This window comes from Strigops habroptila, chromosome Z (assembly GCF_004027225.2).
Source record: "Strigops habroptila isolate Jane chromosome Z, bStrHab1.2.pri, whole genome shotgun sequence".
NCBI lineage: Eukaryota > Metazoa > Chordata > Aves > Psittaciformes > Psittacidae > Strigops > Strigops habroptila.
In genome coordinates this window covers 12,606,062-12,629,260 of record NC_044302.2, presented here as the reverse complement: position 1 = coordinate 12,629,260, position 23,199 = coordinate 12,606,062, and the positions used below count along the sequence as shown (strand labels likewise).

The 23,199-nt window shown below is 40.5% G+C and overlaps 1 protein-coding gene across 2 annotated transcripts in view; it reads right to left on the bottom strand.

The window, feature by feature from the left end:
- Positions 1-22,610, bottom strand: part of RHPN2 (rhophilin Rho GTPase binding protein 2) — a 29,625-nt gene extending 7,015 nt beyond the window's left edge. For both annotated transcript variants that reach the window (XM_030512623.1, XM_030512622.1), the window contains exons 1-8: positions 22,493-22,610; positions 12,075-12,190; positions 8,783-8,911; positions 5,752-5,827; positions 4,684-4,761; positions 3,914-4,038; positions 2,858-3,024; positions 375-562 (exon numbers count right to left, since the gene is read on the bottom strand). In XM_030512623.1, the coding sequence (XP_030368483.1) occupies positions 375-562; positions 2,858-3,024; positions 3,914-4,038; positions 4,684-4,761; positions 5,752-5,827; positions 8,783-8,911; positions 12,075-12,190; positions 22,493-22,561 (948 nt within the window). In that variant the 5' untranslated portion in view covers positions 22,562-22,610. The remainder of the gene's footprint in view (positions 1-374; positions 563-2,857; positions 3,025-3,913; positions 4,039-4,683; positions 4,762-5,751; positions 5,828-8,782; positions 8,912-12,074; positions 12,191-22,492) is intronic.
- Positions 22,611-23,199: the final 589 nt, after the last annotated feature.

Sequence of the window (23,199 nt, the reverse complement as noted above, 5' to 3'; positions counted from 1 at the left end):
GTCCCTTTTTATGTTGTTCTGTGGACAAGATCTGTATTGTTTGAAAGAGCAATATGATAAATAGCTTGTAAAAAAGCTTCGGAAAGTTCACTGCCCAAGTATTTCAGCATGTTTCTGTTAAACTTCATGAATTATGGATTTAAAAATCCTACCAGTTCTAAATTAATTATATTTAAATTGCAGCTATCTGCTTTTTAATCTTCTGAAAGGTTGTGATTCTCATTGTAGCTTGTCCATTGTTACATTTGGGTTTTGGTAATGGTTGTTAACCTTTAGATTTAATAAATTCTGTTAATATTACCAGAGGCTGTAGCTATTAACAAAGCACTGTAAATGCTTATTTTAAAATACGAGACTCAAATTTTAGTCTTTACCTTGGCAACTTCCTGTGTCATTTTCACTAGTGTGAAAAACTCGTTGCGTATTCCAGGAAGACCAATCTGCTCAAACACACACTCTTGAGCTTGTGCAAGCATCATTTTTACTAGTACGTTCAGCATAGCTGGGCTCATATCATAACTCGGGGTGTGAGTAAAGGTCTCCTTCAAGTAGCTTAGGACTCCTGAAATTACAAAATTGGTTTGTCAGCGCTACAAAGAGAGAAACAAATGAACTTGATTCTAGCATGTACCATAATAATTAAGATTGAAAGCTTACTTTCTAGTATTGCATTACAGCAATGTGAAGGGATTCTTAGTACACATGAAATTAGACTGACCTACAGATTTTGCTTTGCATTCCCATCAAAAATCTCCAGGCACAGTTCTCAAAACTACAATTCAGAGGAGCAAAAGAAGCTGCACGTTTTAAGGGCAATACCTTCAGATTTGCTTCTATCAGTTCTTGTGAATTGAAATAAAAGCTGTGCTGAATATGACTTGTATGTGTGAGTGGTAGGCTAGGGCTTACATCTTGTCCTATGGGACAAGAGCAAAAAAGAAATCTAATGCAGTTACAGGGAGGTGACAGTAGAACCCTTGGATGGAAGGAAAACACAAAAACATATAAACTTCATTAATCATGAATCTCCTTTTCAGATGCTACTAAGTGCATTTTGTGTCCCAGTGAAAGCTCAGTTCCATCCCTGTAAGTAAACTAGAACAGTATATTTAATAGGGTAAAATTAGATTCAGCTCTAGACATTTGGCTCCACCAACATATGAATCATTTCTATAATTTCTCAAATTAAAAGCAAACATTAACTGTAGTGCAAATATTAAGTAGCAGTTTCATGGATGTGACCTTCAGAATGCATGTCATCCAACTGGTTTAGTGAGTTCTACTAGCCTGCTGATTGCTGATAATACTACAAAAGTGTAACAAAAAGACCTCTGCTTTTTAAGTGTAAGAGTACAGAAGCTGGGACTTCTTGCCACTACATTCAGTTCTGGTCATGTTGTGCTGTATTTTCCTACTGCGACTTTCTGAGATTTTTCATTTTCTGTTACACTTGTATCTTTTAACTTACGAATATGACCTTATACAAATTTAAATTACAGCAGTGTCTGCCTTTTTGCACCAAAATCCCCAACTCCAGACTTGCCAAGCACATCCCACATACTGAAGGAGTGCCCTACTGAGAGGAGCTGAAAACACAATTTTTTTTTGTTGCTGTTCTTAACATATTTCTGCTCATGCCATAAACATATAAACACGAAGAGCTTTGCTGAGGACAAACTGTGCAAAATTTTCCATTCACCACAGAGAAACAGTTAATACATGCTCTGTATGATGTCTCTACCAACATAATGAAGAGTGTTACGGAGCCATGCACAGGTACAATGAAATGCCTTCTGAGCACATAGCTTTGGGGCCCTGCAAAGGTACCGTGGCAGCAAACAATGCATTTCAGTTGGTGAATTAATTCTGTTCTGCAAAATATGTTCAAGTGAAAAGCTGCAATTTTTTTTTTTTTTAATTATTTGCAAAATGGAAGGAGCAGCAGCAAAATGGAGACATTTCTGAAGTATTGAAATTTCTTTTAGATGAAATACAAAGGTTGAAAAACTTATTAATAAATGCATGAAGATATACTATCAATTTTTTTGAAAGCTGTGTATTCATAAGAGGGATTTTAGGACACTCCAGCTCTCTGGTCCACAGTTCATAGCTGACAAAGCTACCCATACACTGCAAACCAGTAGCCACAGACTGTTAGTGTAGAAATAAGTCTTACAGTACATGTTAATTACATAGGTCATGTCTTCAAGCATTATGTGTAGCACAGATGACATTTACCAAAAAAAAAAAAAAAAAAAAATCTACTTGGAAAAACAACAAAACAAAAGCTTCTATAGTATGTTAGTTCAGGAGATCTGATTCCCTTTATTAGAATATGTATTTTTCCTCGTTTGGGACAGATTGATTATTTTGAACCTGTTTGCCTTTGGAACCTTTGGAAAATACATAGTCAGCTTCCAATGAACTGCAAATTTCACCAGAGAACACAGTAAGATTAATTTTGAAGAGACCATATGGAAAACTAGGCTTAAAACCCTTTATCAACCCTTTACATTGTTTCTTGTAGATTTTACACCTACGTAATATCACTGAGGCAAAAGCAGCTATGTTGGTGAAACAAAAACCGAACAATGAAGCAGTTAACGTTGGGATTATAACTTGGACTTCTGAACTGCAGTTCATTAATCATTAACCACAGTATTCTTTATCTGCATGTTCAGACTACCGTTCCAGGCTTTTATTTGATGCTTCATCTCAGCTCTTCATGGGGCTTCTTGAATTTCCCTGTTCTTTTTTTGTGTACTGAAGTCAGTGGGAAATGCAGAAATCTGCAGGATATCAGGATCAGATGAGGAACCTTAGTGTAAAGACCTTCCCAATATTTTAAAATTTGTACCTGCAGCTCTCTGAAAAGCATCAACAGCATTTTCAAGTCCAGCCTGGGTTTGACGATTGCATCTTGTTCCAATCTGGGTATAGAGGGCTCCAATGTTGAATAAAATACTAGCTTTTTCAAGTAACAGATTTGGCTGACATACTGGGACACCTGTGAAGGAATCATACCTTGGGAAACGAATATTACAAGTGTTAAGATTAGCAGAGTCCATCAAAACAAAGGATATTTTCGTAAAGTTTTTCCAAAAGAGCAGTGGAATTCTTAATAATTATTTTTTGCAAGAGTGAAAATGAAGGTGAACAGAAATACCATAGTGTAGGACTATCTAGATGCCGCAAGTCAGAGACCAGCTTTAGTGGAGGCTTAGTTTTCAGCAGGTTTTACAGCAGTGCCTCCATAAGCATATTATATTAACTCAAAAGTGCTTATAAGACATCACAGAGGCTGAGGGTATACTGGGGAAGCAGCCATATGTGCTGCTATGTTCTCACACTTAGGTGTTGCCAAAGATCAACTATTGGCATGGGCAGATTCTCTATAGTTTTAAAATTTCTATTTGCAGTTCTGACTAGAAATGTAATGGTTCCTCTTGGCTGCATCATAAAAATGCTTTTTTTCCATCATAAAAATGCTGAATTCAGAGTCAAACTTTGCTCACAGATGTAGTAAACACTCTGCTATAACAAATTAAGCCGCTCCTCCTCATTTCTGGGAAGGGAATTAAAGTCTGATCCGTTCCCCAGCTGCATCATGCACCAAGGTTCTGAGTTCAGGAAACATCTGCCGTTGATCAAAATGAAGATTATTTTCTCTCTTTTTCCCTTGTGCTAACCTATAGCCCAAGTCATTTGCCATAGCCAGTGGCTTCACTCTAAGTGTGATAAGGATGTACTGCATTCAGGTTTACTCTTAACACTAAAAAGAAAATATTGACAACACGCACTGCAGGGAGTCATGGGGGAAACACACTGATTTGATTCAAATTAAACAGAAAACAGGTACTGATTAACTGTGTTTTGAAAAAGAAGAGACAAGACAAACATGAACTACACTTACCATGTAAATAAAACTCCCATGTGCCTGGTGGGTGGGAAAAATCTATTTTCTACATAACCAAGTTGAAGGAAATAGCTTATCAGCATCTCAATGCCAGCTTCATCTCGGCTAGGAGTGCGGCAGGCCTTGAATTACAATAGAGTAAAATGAAGTGTATTCTGTTGAGTTACAGGATGAATACAGAAACGCCAAGGATAAGACTCTGCGGATTTCTGCATATCATAAAAACGTTTGGAATCTGAGAACAGTAAGCTTAAGGCCATATGGATGCATTCCAAATGAGAGTTTTTCAGCTGCACAACAGTAGCATGTAACCTTTAAGGAAGCTAAGAAGATCTGTTAGGCAACTCTCAGAGTTAATTAAATAAAATTGTAGGTATTATGAAAGCTACAAAAAAAGTTTAAGTTTCTAGTATAATACAGGAAACAACTCCATTCTACTACAGTACTTTGCCAGATTAATTCCCTTCAACATTCTTCCTGCTAAATTTAAAGTACTTTAAAGTAAAAAAGTAGGTAAGAAATCTTAGATTTACAAAGTTGTGTCAACAGCTCAATCACTTTGCATAGCTTCACCCTTTTCTTCACTTGTTCTCTACTCAGATTGTAAAGCTCTTGGACAACAGAGATTCATGTTCCATATCTCAGAAACTAAGTCAATATGAATATGGTGAGTTAAAAGTAATAATGGCGTATTCTGATTCCATATAAATGCTATTATTTCCAACTGTAGATTAAAAGACTTCATGATACGCCACACTTGAACTTACTTGTCTCAGATCCATGAGATCTGCTATTTCATCTTCATACTCAGAACTGTCTTCACTATAATGTTCCAGAATAAAGTCCTTAAAAAAAAAAAAAAGTAAAAAATGGGAATATCCAAAAATCAACCTAACCTGTTTTTTTTCCTGCAGTTGCAAACAGTACAAAATGGATTCAGTTGTGATTTGCGTGATATCCACTCCTTTCCAGTCAATAGTACAACAACATATAGCAATGAGACTACAAAAAGACAATAGTACAAATAATTTGATTTGCTATCCAATATGAGAAATTTCAGTAAAGGAACCAAACACCTGTTACATCAACTTCATAGTGTTTTAAAACAACACACTTAGTGGTTTTGAAAGGGAGAAGTGAGCCCTGTTAGCTAAAATAACAAGGGAATCAAGTGACCATAAAAACTTGTTAACTGAAAGAGACTGCCAAATTCTTGTCAGCTATATTAGGTCAATTCCACTTAAATTAACAAAGATGCAATGGCATAAAGTGGTACTATAATCTGACCATGGAGATTAACCTACAAAAGTAAAAGCAGAAACAAATGCTAGTGATATAATAGTTTACCATGAGATAAAATCTACATTGCACAATACACAGTGGTCCAAAAAATACAAAAGTGGCTTAAGTAGCCAGCAAAGTATATTAGCGAGGAAACAAGGCATGTTAATGCTGCAACACTGCTTCCCAAATGAGCTAGCTTGGTTGGTTAGCTCACGTAAAACCTTCCTTACATCTTCCTTTTGCACCAAGAGTAGTAATCAATTACCTTATTGGAACCAAAAACTGTAGAAGGAATTTTTATTCCCTTTGGTTTTACTGTCTCCAAAGTGGGGTTTCTTGTAACATCTTCTGATTCCTTATCCTAGTTAGGTATGCGCAACGACCCAAAGTGGTCATTGGTGGTTAATTTTTTAAACGCATTGTGATCTCAGGTTTAGGGCCAATAAAACAAAAATGATTTGTACATAAATTACTTCTGCTTCTTTAAACAAATCTGAAATGGAAGTTATTTCTGTTAATTCTTCATTCTGAAATGTGTCTCTGAAATTTACCTTGAGGGGGAGTGTAAAGTCTACTTCTTTGGTTTCCTTCAAGCCAAGAGGTACCAAGGGAATGCTGAAAGTCTCTCTATGAAAAAAATAAAAAGATTCAGAAATACTTTGTTTCTGTTTATCTGCTGATAAGATAATCACTTTTGTTTTATTTGATGACAGGAAGTTTGTATGCTGATGGTTGTTCAGATAAAAGGTACATAGTTTATAACAATTCCTTCAAGGAAAGCGTGAAGAAAGCTTCCCTCCCTCCCCCCCATTTAAACCTATTTTTCCTTCAAGGAAAGAAAAGGAGACTCCCAAAGGTTGGCTTACTGCAATTCAACCTTTATAAACCTGTACAAGTTCTATGGACAGAAAACAGCTCCACAGCTGCTAGAATGCTAGATCTGCCACGGTAAGAGGTATGGTAATTATCATTAGATATCATCAGTATTTTACATGCTACTAATGCTTTCATATGTAGAATTGATGAGTGTCAAACACAGGGAAAAGCAGGTTCAAAGTGTACCAACTTTAACAGTGAAAGGTCTAAGAGTAGGAAGTCTGAGAACTACTTAGTTTCTAGACAACACCAGGTGTTAACCTATAAACAAGTCAACCTCTAGAATGTCAAAAGGCAATATAGGATGAGAACTATAACTTAAAAAAAATTGGATCCTCAAGAGAACATACATCTGTATCACGGACTTAAACCCAGATCATATTAGTAAACAACCCTAGCTAATGAGGGATAAATGGTGCTCTTTAATTCATAATAGTTTCAAAAGCTGCATATATTGCTCTTCCATTAAGTGTATTAGCCAATTATATAAAAAAAAAAGAAAGATCAGAATTGCTTCCAGATACGTAGTTTGTTGAGTAGGTTCAATGAGTCAGTACCAGGCAATTACAAGGTTTATCCAACATTTTTCCGGAAAACATAATTGACTCTCTCATTATTGTTTAGAGCATTCCATTACCAACTACAAAATCCCACAGGTGTGATTCATTTATGTCATTTATGGTCTTTATGGTCTTATGGTCATTTATGTCATTTATGTCATTTATGGTCTTATCAGCAAGACTACTTTCTTACTGGTGAAAATTCTATCTCGGGAAGGTGGGAATAGGAATGTAGCTTCCTCAGCAGAGGAAGAGTCTTTAAACTGGTTGGCATGATCCAGAAAGCGGCTCTGCTAGCCTGAAAAGGACTTCCAGAATTCAGAGCCAAAATGCAGGTAGTGCAAATGATCTGATTTCCAGTAAGGCTTTTGGAAGAAACACCACCACTTTTACAACAGATTATATCAAGACTTTTCGCCCCCTGAAAGGAAGTGAGGCACATGCAAAAGAAATCTTAACTTACTGATTTAATGACGTCTAGTACCACCCACTGGTGTCCCTGTGGACACCAGCATTTGTCATTCAAAGGAACTGAATTCCTATTTTTTAAGTTTCTAATGTGCCACACCCTTGGAGTCAACATAATGGGGGCACTGCAGTTAGGGAGGTGATCCTGGGTTTGCAGCAATGAGTAGAAATAGCATCATACTTCTCAATCCAGCTGAGATGTACGCAAGTACTGGGAAGGCCAACCCTTCAGGCTGGTGTAACACAATACAGCGTAATCCAGTAACATGGGCGTGACCTCATGTTCATGACTATATGCACAATAGACTCAAAGAGCAACTATTAATAGCTATTTGCTATTAAAGACTGGAGAGCAGTTATGAAGGGAGTGAATTATTTTAGCTGATGGAACAAAAAAAGCATTTAAAGCTTGGAATGAACAGCGTCAGAAAGGTAAAACACATCATTCAAAACAGATGGGGGAAGTAGGATCAGGAGAGAAAAAGCATACGACTGTCTAGCTGCAAGGCTTCTACCTGCCTTGGGGCCTGACCTACTGCTCACCCTTCATTGAGAATCCAAGTATTTCAAATATTCCTTAGCTAGAAGAAGGAATATTCTTTCTGGAGTCTTGCTCGCACACAGCCATAACTTTCATCCTGCTGTCTATGCTCACATATATCTATGAAGCCTGGTGAAATCTTGAATGAAAAAACATTTTCATATCAAATACTTGTCAAAGTTTGTCTTGGGGGTGGAGGGCAGGAACTTCAGCACCTTTTGAGAAAAATTAAATGATATTTTACATCAGGTCAGCATCCAGTTGAAAGACACGCCACTGGAAATGTGCTTGGTCACTCTACATTAAGAATTCCTTGTAGTCCATCTGGAAGTTGGACCTGAGAATAGTGCTAAGAGGGACCCAAACTTATACCATATATCTATCGATATATCTCAATCATATAAATCACTTCAATTTGTGTTTTGAGCTGCCAGTGTTAATCAAACAGTAAACATTTAGTTTTAGGAGCAACAAGACCTCTACCAGATACAGAAAGCACTGCAGTATTCAGGCAATAAATAATCTTTACCTTTGAAGTCTTGTCTTTGAGGAATCTATTGCAATTTGAAGTTCAGTGTGCTCTTTAAAGTTGGAAAAACATCTTGGAAAAAGTCCAACTTCACCTACTAAAAATTTCTCTGGTTTAACCAGCTAATTTATGGATTTCTATTACTGAATTGCACACCTTAAAGATTACCTCAAGTCTGCTTTGAACTCCAAATCAGTGTTCTCTAGCTAAAGAGAGGACTGCTGCATTCACTGCATTTGAGAAAAAATGTTAGATCACTGGGTTTGTTCACTACAGAATGTACTGAACCAATTCTAGTACTGGAAATTCTGCTAGGGACCACGTGTCTCCCCATACAACCCCAAGAGCTTTCAGTTCTTGCAATTCTCTCCCTCACAAAGGAACTCTATATCTAAGGATTAGTGGTACATGCCTTTCCCAAGTGAAAGACAAATATGCAGACTAACCCTTAGTCAACAAATCTACCATCAAATATGTTCTCTTCATATCAAGCTCTCTGGTCTTTCACGTAATTACTGTCCAGCATTCACATTCACCTAGAAACAGTTTTGTTTCCAAGGGTAAACAGAAGATCTGTTAATAATTGAGTAACTTAGCTGCATACTTACTCTGAGTTTTGATAAACTTCTACTGAGATATTAAGTCCTTCCAATTCCTCCTTTAAGATCTGCAGGTCTGAGTTTACAAAACTCAGTTCCAGTAGTACCTGCTCTCGTACTTTGTTGTTGGTGGTTGCTCTGCAGAAAGAAAGAAACATAATTTTTTTTTTTTGCTGAGGAAAAGGTTTTGTACCTAAGCTCAGTTGACCCCCTTCCTGGCATTCTCAGCATTTTTAAGATTATTTCTGTTTATCTCCTTAAGAGATGATACAAGACCAAGAATTTCAGAATATATTAGGTTTTTCTGTCAAGAGAAAGCCTGGGATATTCTCCAGATACAGCACGCAGATACATAAAAGGTTTGCTATGTGCAAAGGAGGTTTTTTGGTGTGATTAGGGGGTCAGGCTTATTTTCAGATACATTAATACTAAAGCATCTTAAACAGACTCACTATCCTATTTTCAGATTACGTGATCTTTTCATAGAAGAAGATACGAGAGTGGAGGTAGTGGGGAGTCAGGAGATATTTTTCCAAAAGGGACTTCCCCACTTTTTAAATTGAATTATGATCTGTTGAGACTTCTGATCTTACCAATAAAAGAAAACAACTTTCTCGCAAAACTGTTACTACAGAATGTTTTACAATCAAACATACAGGTAGAAAGATATTTCTTTTTAATACAATTTTCTCTGTAATTTTACTTTTGTCAGATTCAAATAAGATTTTTGTTTGTTTCCTTTGCCATTTATACATTTACATGACAACATTTTGAACTGCTAGCACATTGGATATTGGTTTTTAGCCACCCAGAGCACTTCTGTGTGATTTTTTACTTGCGTATTTCAGGATATTATCTCATTATTTCTAACATGATTCTCCGTAAAGCATTACTGTTTTCAAGAGACTTCAACTGTTATCTATAGCCACAGGTATGATTTTAAGATAAAAGGTCTTGATCCATACCCAAGCTTAAGATATTGTACCCCTATATTAGAGAGTACAAAGTATTAGACAATAACAAACTTAAAATGAGCTTGCAGCATTTTGCATTTACCTTTAAGATAAAATTCATGAACATTTATGGACAACCCCCTCATACATCCAGTCTCCACTGGAACAATCCTCCAGTTTTATGGAACACCTTGGTGAAGAACTAATTATTCCAAGGCTAAAATTGTAAACTCATACTTCGTATTTTAAACCTATGTCAATTTTCTATGCTCTACTTTACTGAATACCTGAGATTGCTTCAATTAAGCAATGTTAACATCTGCTGCCCGCATAAGCCAAACTGGAGACAAATACACAGTGGAGTGAATCTAAAAACAGCACCATCCAGGTAGCTGGGAAACCTCAGCAATTTAATTACAGTGCTAAGGCTTAATGTTTGGTCTAGCTTACCATCCTCCACAGGAGGGATTCTAATACCTTTTTCAGAAACCTCAATGTTCCATCCAGGTGAACTTCTCTAATATGGCTATATTGCTCTCAACAGCCATGCCAATTTACAGTTAATCTGATTACTTTTCCATGTTTTTGCACTGCAGATATACTTTGTAAGGACAAGCAGCAAAAGACAGCAACAGGGGCAATGTGATATCCTTAAGAGCCACATAAGTCTACTCTGAATTCAGTTTTAACTCAGAAATTTGAGACAGAAGACAATGAAAAGGAGAGGGTGACTTTCAGAAATTCTAACAACAAAAGTATTTGCACTAGATGGATAATTTGTTTCAAGCCTAGCGTTTACTTTCAGCCAAAAGTAAAGAAACCTGCATTTCCAGTTTTGCCTCAAGTCTATGGCAGGAGGCTCCTTGTGGACAGCAATTAGTTTGCTTCTTTTAGAACTTGAAATGCAAATAGAATCTGAAAACATAAAGCTTGTTTATTTAGGTTTTTCCTTAGGAGCCTGTAAATACATCTAGTCATGTGAACTATCCAGTGGTCAGGTTACTTTTAAAATTGCTTCTTTCAAAGAACTAGTGAGTTTTAATAGTATAAATTAATTTAGATTAATTAATAGCTTAGATATAAGTCTGATCCTCTACTCTCCAAACAGGCTCAGTTAGTTCCCACTCTTGCCAATAGCAACTTCAGTATTTCAGCAGCCAAATTTTAGGCCATCTTTAGGTTGAACATTAGAGTAACCAGTGTTCACATTAGATATTACTTATCTCTTTAGCCCTTCCAAAATGCTCCTGAGTCGACATGCAGAAACATCTACTGAATGAAGGGTGTTCAATTTCAAAAGCAGATATAAGAATTCCGCTGGGTAGCAGAAGACCCAAAGACTTACTCCTTATGTCAATTACCAGAAAACAGAGCAAAATTAAATCAGTCACAGAGGCTGAAACTACGTAAGCTTCGGACCCATTGCCTCTCTTGCCAAGAGTGGAGGTAAAGGCAGGTGACAGGCAAAGGGCAGGCTATCGATTAGTGGCAAGTTTAAGAACAGTGAATTTATGCAAGCATTTTCACTTCTCTAAGGGACGTATATTGACTAGGTTTTTGTTCTTGGAGACTTGTTGCTCCAGCTGCTGAGAAGTAGACACTGTAGGAGACTATTGCAGATGAGTACTGGGGAAATTTTCAGGTTTTCTGAGTAACAGAGGGATGGATTGTTGGAAAGCTACAAGTCTGTTTGCTAAGCAGTTAATCACAGGGTATAAGACAGGATCAACATAAGGCCATTCCTGTGGGGACAGCCACGTGAGAAATAAGATCTTAAAAAAAAAAATAAAAAAAATAAAAATCAGTGGACAAAATAAAACAGGTGAAGGACAAAGCCTCTTCCAGTTACCTCAAACTGTAGGAGAATATGGTGGCAACTGTAACCCAGCTTAAACTAGATGTGTGCTACTGTGCTACTCCTGTATCACTACTACATGGAATAAATAAGGAAACTGATAGTCCTTTCCACCATGGAGCACAAATCTGAAGGATCCTGGGAAAAACAACAGCATAGTGACAATACCTTTATTTGATTTAAGGTGCAAAAAGAAGCCATTACAATATTCAGGAAGGTTCACTTGCCATTATCACTAGCAATAAAGCTGATCAAATAGAGCAACACTAGACAGTCTAACTTCAGCTCACTTGCTACAACACAGCAACTTTGGAAGTGCACTTCATAGCAGGTAGTGCCTCTGCAGAACTACAGCATTAGAAAAACTTCGGGGAGATTCACAAAGCATTCAGCAGTAATTTATGCAGCAGTTAGGCAGAATGGGAAAAAGCAATAGCTAAGAGACTTAAATAATGTTGCTTAGGCAAGAGAACTAGGAAGTCATGACACATACCTTAAAAGGTTTTCAGCACCAGCTCTCATTCTTACTGCTCTTAAGATCTGTTGGTTTAGGACAGCTCTTTGATTTTGCAGTTTGCTTCGTCCAGTCTCAGCAAGAGGATTACATCCCTGGAATTAAGGAAATACTTTTTTTTTTTGTTGCTGTTGGAAGAGACTGAAAAGGGAGGAAGGCTGAATTTGAAGGAACATAAATGGCATGGGTTCTGTATGGATACAAATTAACTAGACACAAATTAATGAGATTGACATCAATGATGAATGACTGACAGTGTTTCTTTTCTCAAACTTGGTCATTAAAAGCAAAAGACACACCATGACCAAAGTATTTGACATGAAAATCCAGGTAGAATAATATTTGTTTTAAAGCTTATGTACATGTGTGAGCCAGCCTGTTCTCCCCTAAATGTCCTTTGAAGTTGTTTTCCAATGATGACCAAGTTTGGCAGCGCATTATTTTCTCTGTGTTTCATAGAAACAGTATCTGGCCAGGCAGTAACTCCTGTCAAAGCGTCTGCTTTAACTTTGCAAAATATCAGAGTTGCATCCCGAGATACATACAGACTTGAAATACAACTCTATCAAAACCAGGCTTTGGTGGCACCCCTGCTCACAGTTTTAAGAATCTTTCTAAGGATATCTGCTCTTGTTCCTTCTCGTGCTCAGACCTTCAGTACCTCTCCTTCCCTATGTTCCTCTCTTTACATCTCTGCTTATCTGCACAGCTCTTCTCACACCCAGGAAATGCTCTTGGATCTTGAAGCCTACCCTGCCATAACAAAACAGCACCAAAAATGTAAAATAGGAATAAGCTTTGTAAGTTATCTGTACATTCTCAGAGTGCCAGATGCAATGATTCATCTGCCCATTAGTTTTTCTTGTTACCTGTTGTCCAAACAAATATTGGATTGCTCAGGATCAAGATGGGAAATGGAGTACTATGAGATGGAATAAGATAAAATGGGATATGAAGAAATGGAGCTTGACAGGGTAAGATAATGATTACTCCTTCAGACACTCATCAGATTAAGCCCTTAAAGTAAAGCATAACACCCAGAATTCACAGGAATGCTCCTGTGTATGCGCATACCTTACACAAGCACAAGACTCCAACTGGAACCTGTGTTTGAGCAGGACTGAGCCATTGTATTCTGTTGAGCACTGATAAGCTAAAACTGTTATAAACGAATAGGACTGCATGTTCATCATTGAAACATGATCTTCACATCTTTCTTAAACAGGTTAGAAGTTTCACTTCCACTTTTTTACTTTTTATATCTCCCCTCCTCCCCACTTTAAAGTATCAAATGTCTTTGAATACGCATTTATAGCCAACCAGTGCTTCCCTGCAGCTAATAAGACCCCTCTGTTTTAATGCTTACCCTTAAATTAAGTGTGTCCTTTTGAGTGGCCTGATTGGGTATCATTACAAAGCTTGTCAGGGTCCTACTGGATCGTGCATTACACAAGTAGGAGGCTCAGATCTGTCCAATACAAGTCTTCCCTCAAGCACTCCAGCCACTAAATTATGCACTATTTATGCACTATTTTGGACCTCTCCCTCTTAGTTTTGACTCGAAAAACCTTGGCTTTGGTATAACAGCATTTGGAAGTCTCTCAACAAGCTCTAATTATGAGTGGTCAGGCAATGGCATACCAGCAGAACAAGAGCAAGAATTTAAATAGAACATGAAGTTACCATCATCTACTCGAAGTTCAGTTCTTATTTGGGTTGGCAAGTGAAAGCAAGTTGACTTGACAACAGAGAAATGATCAGATCAATCCAGATTACACTAGTTCAACTAGAAAGCACATAGCCTAATATTGTTAATTTAAATCTCTAGTTTAAAAGTTTGTAATAAATAGGTAAAATCACAGGAGGTTTGTGCACACATCTTAAGCACCATTTGCCAGACAACTTGAAAAAGCATGCCACGTTAAATTACTCACTGCAGAAGTGTTTCTGGATTGAAAGACCAATTGCAGCAGAAGCCCAAAACTTGGGTGCACAGTATATACTCTTTTTGTTGAGAAAGCACTGGCAGCAGGCACACTGCATAGAAGATGAAGTTCTTACTGGAGAAGACATGCACATGTCGCGAACTCATTCATTCATCTCAGATTAAAAGCAGTCCTTTAACTACCAAATACTTCATGCTCCTTTACGCACATTTATACAGAGATACAAGCAAGGCACACTTAGAGGTACAACATGGTCTTATATCCACAGGTTGCTTTCTGCTCTGAGCCTGCTTCTTTTTGCAGCCTGCCATTGTTTTTCCTCCTTTGTTTTTAATTCTCTTTGTGCTATATAATCTTCCTCAACTACTGGTATTCAAAGTCTTCTCTCGTTCCATTCCACCCATGCCATTTTCATTTGAACATCAACAATCATCTCCTCTTGATGTTTGCATTCAGCTTGAATACTCGATTCTCATCTTGGTCCTGCCACCTCTATCTCCCTGTACAGGTCTGTGATGCTTTCTTCCAATTTCTTTCTCAATCTCTTACTCCAAGCATCCTTCCTAAAAATATCTTTGCCTTGCCCTGGTCTTCATTTTCCCTATAAAGGTGCAGCTTCTTTCCAGAACTCCCTGCCCTTCCTGTGTGCCAACCAAGTTCCATGACATCATTCAAATACTTCTTTACAGCTTTACTTCTGGGAGACTTTGCAGGAAGATGAACTGCCTGGTTCCCAAGCCCATGAAGCTCAGTAGAAGTGGTGTGTTTATTTCAGTGGACCTTTGATCAAGCTCCAGCCCAGAAATCAAACAAGCTTCCACTGAACAATGAGTTAAGGCCATTGCGAAAGTGCAGTGATCTTAAAACTCTGCAAAAAGAAAAAGTGGCAGAGATGTTTCCTGGCATTTTGGGACAAGTCACTAATCTCTGCATGAAGCTTTAATGCAAACAGCCCTGGGGCCTAAGAGGACAAGGCACTGACAGACTGAGGTATCCTTATCCCATTCAGCGTGCCCGCAAGTGCTGCACTTTTGTCTCCTGGATGAAAGGCTTCTTGTGGATAGAGGAGTCTCTTTTCAGGACAGGCTCACCTGCTGCAAGCACACACCTTCTTTTTGCTTCTCAAGGCCTGTAAGGAACTCATACTTTATGTTTTGAAAAACATTTTTTACATCTCCTGCACAGGGATGGGGATACTCAGCTAATCTGTGTTCATTTGCAGGCCTAAGTTCTTTACTGTAATCAGGCTGCCAGAAAACTGATGGGTAGAAGTCCTGCATAGAGGGCACTGAAAATAACCAGTATTTGCAAAAAAGCATGGGAAATACACGATCTGTAGAAGATTCCCCCTTGTGTAGAGCACAAATTCTGTATAGTAGGAAGTTATTTGGCAGACACATCCAATAAAGTGCTTTTGTTTCCCTCCATGTAGAAGATCCCTTTTCCAAACAGCATTTGTTTACATGTGGACAATCCCAAGAACTGTGAATGTTAATGTTCAGTTCATTACAGTATCTGGCAGCCAAACTTCCCAGCAGTTTTCACACCTACTGTTTCATTCTTGTCAACAGGATGCTAGATGCTTCATTTAATTACTGTTTATTTCTTTGCCAAGGCAAGACAATTTGGAAAGTGAACCTGTTTGTACCCTGGCTTATATGCTACCAGTAAAATTATTAATTAAATAGTTAAAAAGGAATAGTTACTACTAAGGAAGTTGCAAAAATTACCAAGAATGGAGTATGATTTAAGATTTCATTGCATGCATTTGGGGGTTGTGTGAAAAGTAAATTGAGTAACTTTTCTAGGAAGACAATTCAAATAGTCATCAGCTATCAGTTTTAGAGCCTTCCCCCCCACCACCCTGAGCATAGTTGCACTTCATAAAGAAGTGTTTGAAGTGCTTAAATATTATTATCCTTAGCTCCTGAGCCAAATAAAAGCTTTTTCAAATCTAAGGTTCAGTTAGCTAGTTATTTCATTTCTTCCTGCTTCATTGAAAAGCAATGCTGAACTGCAGAATCAGGAAGCTGGTTATGTTTTTAATATATCATTATCAGAGGCAAGTCCTGCACAGGAGTTACAGATTCTTGCCATATGTTATTTATGTATCTAGTAAGACAACATCTTGAAACAGACACTGATGTTAGAACTACACCCTGAGCTTAGGTGGCAGGGTATCCCACTGGGGTTTATTATTAAGTTTATAAACATAATCGCCCACACACTTATTTGGCCAACACTTGTATTGAGTGCCTGTGCCATCCCAGTGTGATGCTGTCTATGCCAGGCCAGGCACTGCCAGCTCAACAGCAGGAGCTCAAGCAGAGCTAGGAAGCGGCTGACTGACTGTTTCAGGACTCAACGTGGGATTGAGGGGGAAGATTTTATTCTACAGCTTACATGGCGACAGAGTTGGTAGCTAAGCAATCCTGTAGTCAGGTAGCCCAGGTTAGCTATGAACAGACAGTATCTTGCCTCTGTACAAGGCCCCAGTGCGTACCTCTCATCTGAAGGAGCCTTCAAATCCCCCCAGTTTAAGGGGTATAGGCAGTATCTTTGTTTTTCCCCAACTTTAGGCTGTAGGCCTTAAGAAATTGCCTACTACGGAGGGCAGATAGCTGTCAAAAGTATGGGTCCCAAATGAAGAAGCAGTTGTATTTAACTTAGATGCCAGGAAGTTCTTTCTTCAAGACAGGAGTATTTTTTAATATCAGAAATCCAATTGTGAAGGACACAAAAATCTTGACTGTTTGCCAAACAATGAGTAATCGCAGTAAGCATTTGAAATTAACATAAATATGAGTTATGAAGTAGTGGTTTGAACTCCTAAGATGAGCCACACACCGTCTGGAGGTGACACAGAGTTGAAACTGGGTGTGCCCTCTTACTTAAAATAAAACATTCCTTTCCAGCCAGCACAACCTGTGCTGCCCGTCAAGCACAGCAGTGTACACAAATGGCCATATCCTCTAGATAGTTCAATTGTGTGCAACTTATGCACACAACTTCTTTGGCTGCAATAGCGATCATAGTAAACAACATGATTCACACCAGTATTTCTAGAACTGATCCCAAGTCCTGCTAAATTATTATATTTATTTTCCTTCTTCTACTACCATAAATAAGTTTCTCTTGGCATGTTTCTACTACTTCAATTTTTAAACTTTTAGTTAAATACTGCAAGTTTTTCAAGATTAGAAGTTCTATCTAAGTTAAAAAAGGCAGGGGGAAGGGGGAGAGCTGGTCTTCCAGAGCCTGGCCTACTTGTGCCGTGAACAAGTATTTTACAGTTCTAAGTGCCTGGCCTCAAAGATTAGTATAAACTTTTATAACTAGTTATTGTATTAAATTTCATGTACATATTTTCTAGACGATCTTCCATCTTGTCACACTGCTCACTAAGCAAAATGAAAATCAGTGTTTCATCAGAGATGTCTGTCTCTTGACTAACCAAGTTTCAGATGATTCTCAGTTTCACACGAAGGCCTACTTTCAGTTCTAGGGTTTATGAGTTTGTACATAATGAGTGGATATGGCATGATGGGGGGATGAATCATTGCCACGTTGTTTCTGTCCCGCCAGACAAGGGGAAAGAGAACAAATAGGCAAATAAATATTCCTGTGTCTATGCTAATGCTGATGGTTGCCTGGCTACTAATAACTGAGAAGAACCACATGAGCTGAACAGTGGTAGAAGCACAGGTGCAGCAGGTTGGTAAACTGATGCACCAACCACAGTTGGGGGGAAAGCCCTGCAGATGAAACCCCAAAAGCTAAGGAGGGAAAGGAGAGTAAATTAGGGATGTGGCTGATTCACAAGCTGGTTACCATACCTATCATCATTTTCAGCCTGGTGCTTCATATATGGAACTGCTTGTTTTCTGTTTTTAGCCTTTTACCCTGAGAGGGAGGACTAATACATACAGTCTTTCTTTCTGAATCATCAGCTTGGTCTATATGATAAGTATCTAGCCTCTCAACTGGAACCAGAGCTTTAAGGGAAAAGAAAATCAGCATTTTCATTAAACTGATCAGAATCTGAAGATTCCTGAAGCCAGCTGGTGTCTGCTTCCGTGTAGCACAGTGGACTGCTATCCAGAACAACCAAACCGAAGATGGGATGCTTAGTGCTGTACCAGCAGATGCTTGGAGAGCTACAGCAACGGTAACCTTGAACAGTGAACTATGGCTTTTTCTTATCATTTATTGCAACTTCCTGACTGATGAGAGAATTTGTAGTTATAGTATGCGTAAGGTGTTACAAAGCAGTAAAGCAAGACAGGAAAGATACAGTAGAAAGAACTTGCTAGATGTATCTTCCTTGCTCTTCTCCTACCCACCCAGTCATCTGTGTGTGCTCCCCCAAACCCAAAACCACAGGGCAGGCATATCCTACTAACAGATCACCACACAAGCATTGGATCCTGTGACTAGATGAGTACTACTTTATGAATATCCTGAGTTCTGTATATTGATGTGTTTTGGGGATATTTACTTTGTGAAACTTGCTGGGGGAGGGGGTGTGTGTGTGTGCTGTAATGAAAAAAGAAATAAAAAAATAGGGAAAACAACTTGAAACAGAGATCTGTTTCCCACCTGAACTCAAAAGTAACTAAAAGAAACCAGGAAGAGGTCTGAGAGGCCAAGCAATCCACAGAACCAAGGCAGGCTTAAAGAATAACTTCCCTAAAGGTGGGAGAAACATCTCGCATAAGCCAAGCAGCACACAAGGACAGTCCTGCTTTAATTACTGTTGGTCTGCTGAAAAATCCTTCCTGTCTAAATGCCTTGCTCTACTTTCAAAACAAATTGCTCTTATCATTAGTTTTGTTGTTATTTTCTGCTGACCACAAACTCTTTTCGTAGGGAAGAAAGACTGGGGCAGAATTTGGATGGACATGCAGGATATGCATGGTTGATTCACCGGTTGCTGCCAGTAATAGCGAAAGAATGTGGAACTGTGCACAGAGGAGGTCAAGGCAGGAGCCTGACGTCCAAGAGCGCTTGCACCACCCAGGAGTACAGGTACAGTTTGCCCTGGCAGTGTACCACAGGATATACCGAACTATACACGTGTGATGGCTGAGATAAACAGAACAGTAGCAGAACCAGTTCCCTGGTGCGTTATCCTCCCAGAAAGCAAAAAGTTAATAGACATTCCATCTTCTTTCTGATGGAAATTAAGGTGCTGCTTCCACTTTGCCATATCCTCTTGATGACAACAGCAAGGATTTTGTTACTGTTGTTTGTTTTGTTTTTAAAACTAAAATCCTTCTAACCTGTTCAGTTGCAGCTCACCAAATTGGTTTGGAGGGGGAAATGTAAGCGGAAGGGAACAGGGGCAACATCGACAGAGTTCAATATAGCCTGTGTGGCTGCACAGGTAACTTCCTGAAAACTAGATATTAAAAAAAAAAAAAAAACACAAACCACCCAAAAAAGCCTGAGCCAGCTCAAAACATCTTATAGATTTTTAAGGAAAATTTAGTTTTACCTATATATGTTTAATTTTACCTATATAATTTAATTTTACCTATATAAATAGGACAGGCCTTTTCCATGGGGGAAGGAGATAATGGACGGAAATGGGGTCAGGGAAAGAGGAAAAAGTCTCTACAGAGCAGCTCTGACCACACTGGAAGGGAATGAAGAGAAGGAGTCTGAGGAACGGTGCAAGTGGGCACTGCACACAGTAGCTGCCATACATCACACCTCAGACTCACCCAGCAGAGTCACAGCAAGCCTGACTTTCTAGTGTGGCAACAGAAGTCCAAGCAGGAAACGGGACTGGGCATGTGTTTCCCCATTTCTGGCCCTTGACACAAAGCCAGTCATAGTTTTACAGGACCTTCTCTCTACAGGAGATTAAAAAAAGCACTAAACAAGAATTAAGTAAATGAGTTGGTTTACAGATTGCATCTTGGGGATTCTGAGGGTTGTCTTATGGCATGCTGTATTTAAGACTCCAAAAAGCACCCAAAAGGGCACTGTACAAACTGTGAGCATACTTCCCACAATAATCCATTCCTCCAAAGAAAATAGCAAGAGCCTAAAACAAATGGCTATTGTATGAACTGCTCAATTTTTCTCAATTATAAAATGTCACTGTGCACAACATTCTTACAAAGTATGGAGGGCAACCTCATTGTGTAAACAGTGCTTGGAAGCCCTTTGGTGAGCAGGACTGATCAAAGCAATTGTTTTCACCTTGCTCCACAGCTTACAGAACACAAAAGTCTTTTGATCTAAAAGCATGAGGAATAGCATTGGAAATTTATGTGATTTTGCACCAGCAAAACTGGTAGACCAACCCTGAAATCCTTTCAGGAAAACAAGAAGTAGTGTGATTTTAAAAAGGGAGAGGAAAGGGATGCAAAGGAAGTTGGGGAAGGGGGAGACCCATGGATGCACGCAGGCAGCTCAATCAATACTTTCAGGTACATCAAACCAGCTAGCATGCCATTCAGGCGAACACGTAAGGCCTAAAAGTGCTATGTCCAAAGTATCTCCATGGCTTCACAGCTCGTATCTGTCCAAGATTCCTGGAGTGGGATTGCTTTAGGTTTTGGTTGCCTTTTTTTTTTTTCCTCCCCCCTTCTCCTAGAACTACTGAGTCAGAAAGAAAGCTCTGATCTTTGAGACCATTCAGCTAATGTATAACAAGGAATACTGGTTTCCTGCTTCCATCTAACTTTTAGGGACAGAAGGCTTTAAGCATCTAGCCTGATGTGAGGTGTACAACTTTAATAAAGACACTTATAAACTGGATGAACTTTTCAAAGATGTGAGTGGACAAAGGGAAGAATGTTCCACTGCAACACTGCCTCACCCAAATTTAATCAGATTCCTATTTTCTATTCCTTTAAGACACAAGTAATTCAAAAGTGGGAAAGATGTTCATGACGAGGTGCAAGATTGATCTTACAGTATTTTCATATATGAGAAACACCTAACTCCTGACCAGGATGGGGGTTTACACTGATCTAATGCTGTTTTCAGTGAACTTAACCCTCACATACAGCAATTTAATTGAAAATAAACTCAGTTCCTCTGCAAGTCTGATTGCAGAAGATCTACTCTTAGGAGGCACAACTTGATGATGAAACTTCAGTCAGTCCTCATCAGTGAAAACAAACAGGTGGAAGAGATGATTTATCTAATTTAACGAACTTGACAACCACATGAAAAGCCAACTTTTTTACTAACACACCTCAAGGCAGCCTATGAGCATCCTGCACTACAGAAAACAGAGCTGTGAAAACTCTAAATAATTACAACTTTGCCACACTTCATGATTTCCTGCTGCGGACTACTAAGAAAGCAGTCATTACTCAACAAATATTATACTCAAATGAAGAAACCAGACAAGATTTGGTGAAAGTTTTGTTTCAGCCTCTCTAGTTATTCACACAGCAGTACCAAGTCCTTGCAGTGTGGCTGGCATAGGCGAAACTTGGCTCTTTTCAGCTGTGAACAGTTCCTCTGCTAAGAAGCAATATTGTTGCTTAAGCTCCTGGAGGTTGCTGAAATTGGTAAATACTGGGGTCAAAAATCTAAACAGCCTGTAAGGAGGGCAGCAGAGCAAAGCATCTGCGCCTCCCTACCGTGTAATCCAGGTCATGGCTGAAGTACACTGTAGGGATAGCTATCTTTGCTTTCAGCAGCAACAACCTGATGTACGAGAGGTTTTTTGGGCTTTGGGTTGTTGCTTCGTTTGGGTTTTTTCCCTCCATAGAATGAACAGTGTATGGTCTGGTCTCAGATCCACAATATACACCGACCCCCGCGTGTACCGACACCCCTATTTGAAGCCCATCAGCAATAGTTGCAGGTGGAGAGCTTAAACCCAGCGAGGGACGGCTGACTGAGCTTCCGAAAGCGGCACTCGCTGCCCTTCACCCCCGGTGAAGTTCACAGCAGCCCAGGGGCTGCCGGACAAGCGACACTTCACTATAATTACTCTGCGCTCAGGTGCAGGTTATGGCATGAGCCGCCCACTCAGTCTGAAAAGTAATTAGGCCAGATGTTCATTAAAAACTTCCTAACGAGTCTGTTAATTTCGTTGCCTTACTCCAGCAAACTTTCTTACAGGTACACAAGGTAATTTACTAGAGAGCGAGCAAGGAGCGAACAGGGAAGAGCACAAGGAAAGACAAAAGAAGCCGTCAAGGGGAATTTCGCCCATTTTGTGGAGGTACGAGTGCTCCTGTCCCGCAGCGCGAAGCCCAGCAGCGGAGGGTCGCCCCGGCGGAGGCTGCCCGGGACCCCGGGGAGCGCCCTGTCTGCCCGATGCCCTACCCCAAGCGCCGCAGAGCGCTCAGCCAGAGCCCAGGCGCCCACGTCCCGCCGCCAAGCAGAAAGCAGCCGCGACAGACGGACACGGGACCGCCGAGCCCGGAGTGCCTGTCCCGGCACGCAGTCCCCCGCGCCGGCCGCCGCGCATCTCACCTTCCGAAAGTAGCCGTCCTCCGCCGGCTCGGCCGGCTGGCAGCCGCGAGGCGACAGAGTGTCTGTCATCTCCGGGCGGGCGGACCGTCCGTCCGCTACCGCTGCCAGGCGAGCACTGCTGCGGGAAGCCGCGACCCTGCGGGAAATGCCGGCGCTGCCCCACGGCACCGCCCGGCCCCACCCCCGGTGGCGGCAGGGAGGAGTTGTCCGCCCCGCCCAGTCCCGCAGCGCTGTCCGCTCCGCCGCACTGGGGCGGCCCCGGTGAGGTCTGTGCAGGGTCTCGGGGGCCGCTGCCCGTGGAAGTTCCGCGGTCGGGGTGCCCCTCGTCCACACTGGAAGCGCAGCACGGTGCCCCGCTGCACCGGGCTGCACTCAGCCTGGCTGGCCGCTCCGAAGGGGCCGCTCGCTGCTTCCCCGCGCCCTCCCCGTGCCGCTGTGCCCGGTGACAGCCGCCGGGGTGGGACCCCGGCTCCGCTGAGGTCGCCGCCAGCTTCCCCGGGGCTTGTCTCAGGTAGCCGAGGTTTCCCGCGGGTGGCGGCCCCTCACCGCGGGCTCGTTCCTCCGAGAGGGGTGCCCCCCACACCCCGGGGCAGAGGGGGAGCATTACTGGGCCGGTGCCCAAAGCCCGCACGGCCACGTCCATAGCGCCTCAGCTTCCCATCTTGGGAAGGGCAGGAGCCTGGCAGAGAGAGAGATACCAGCGTCTG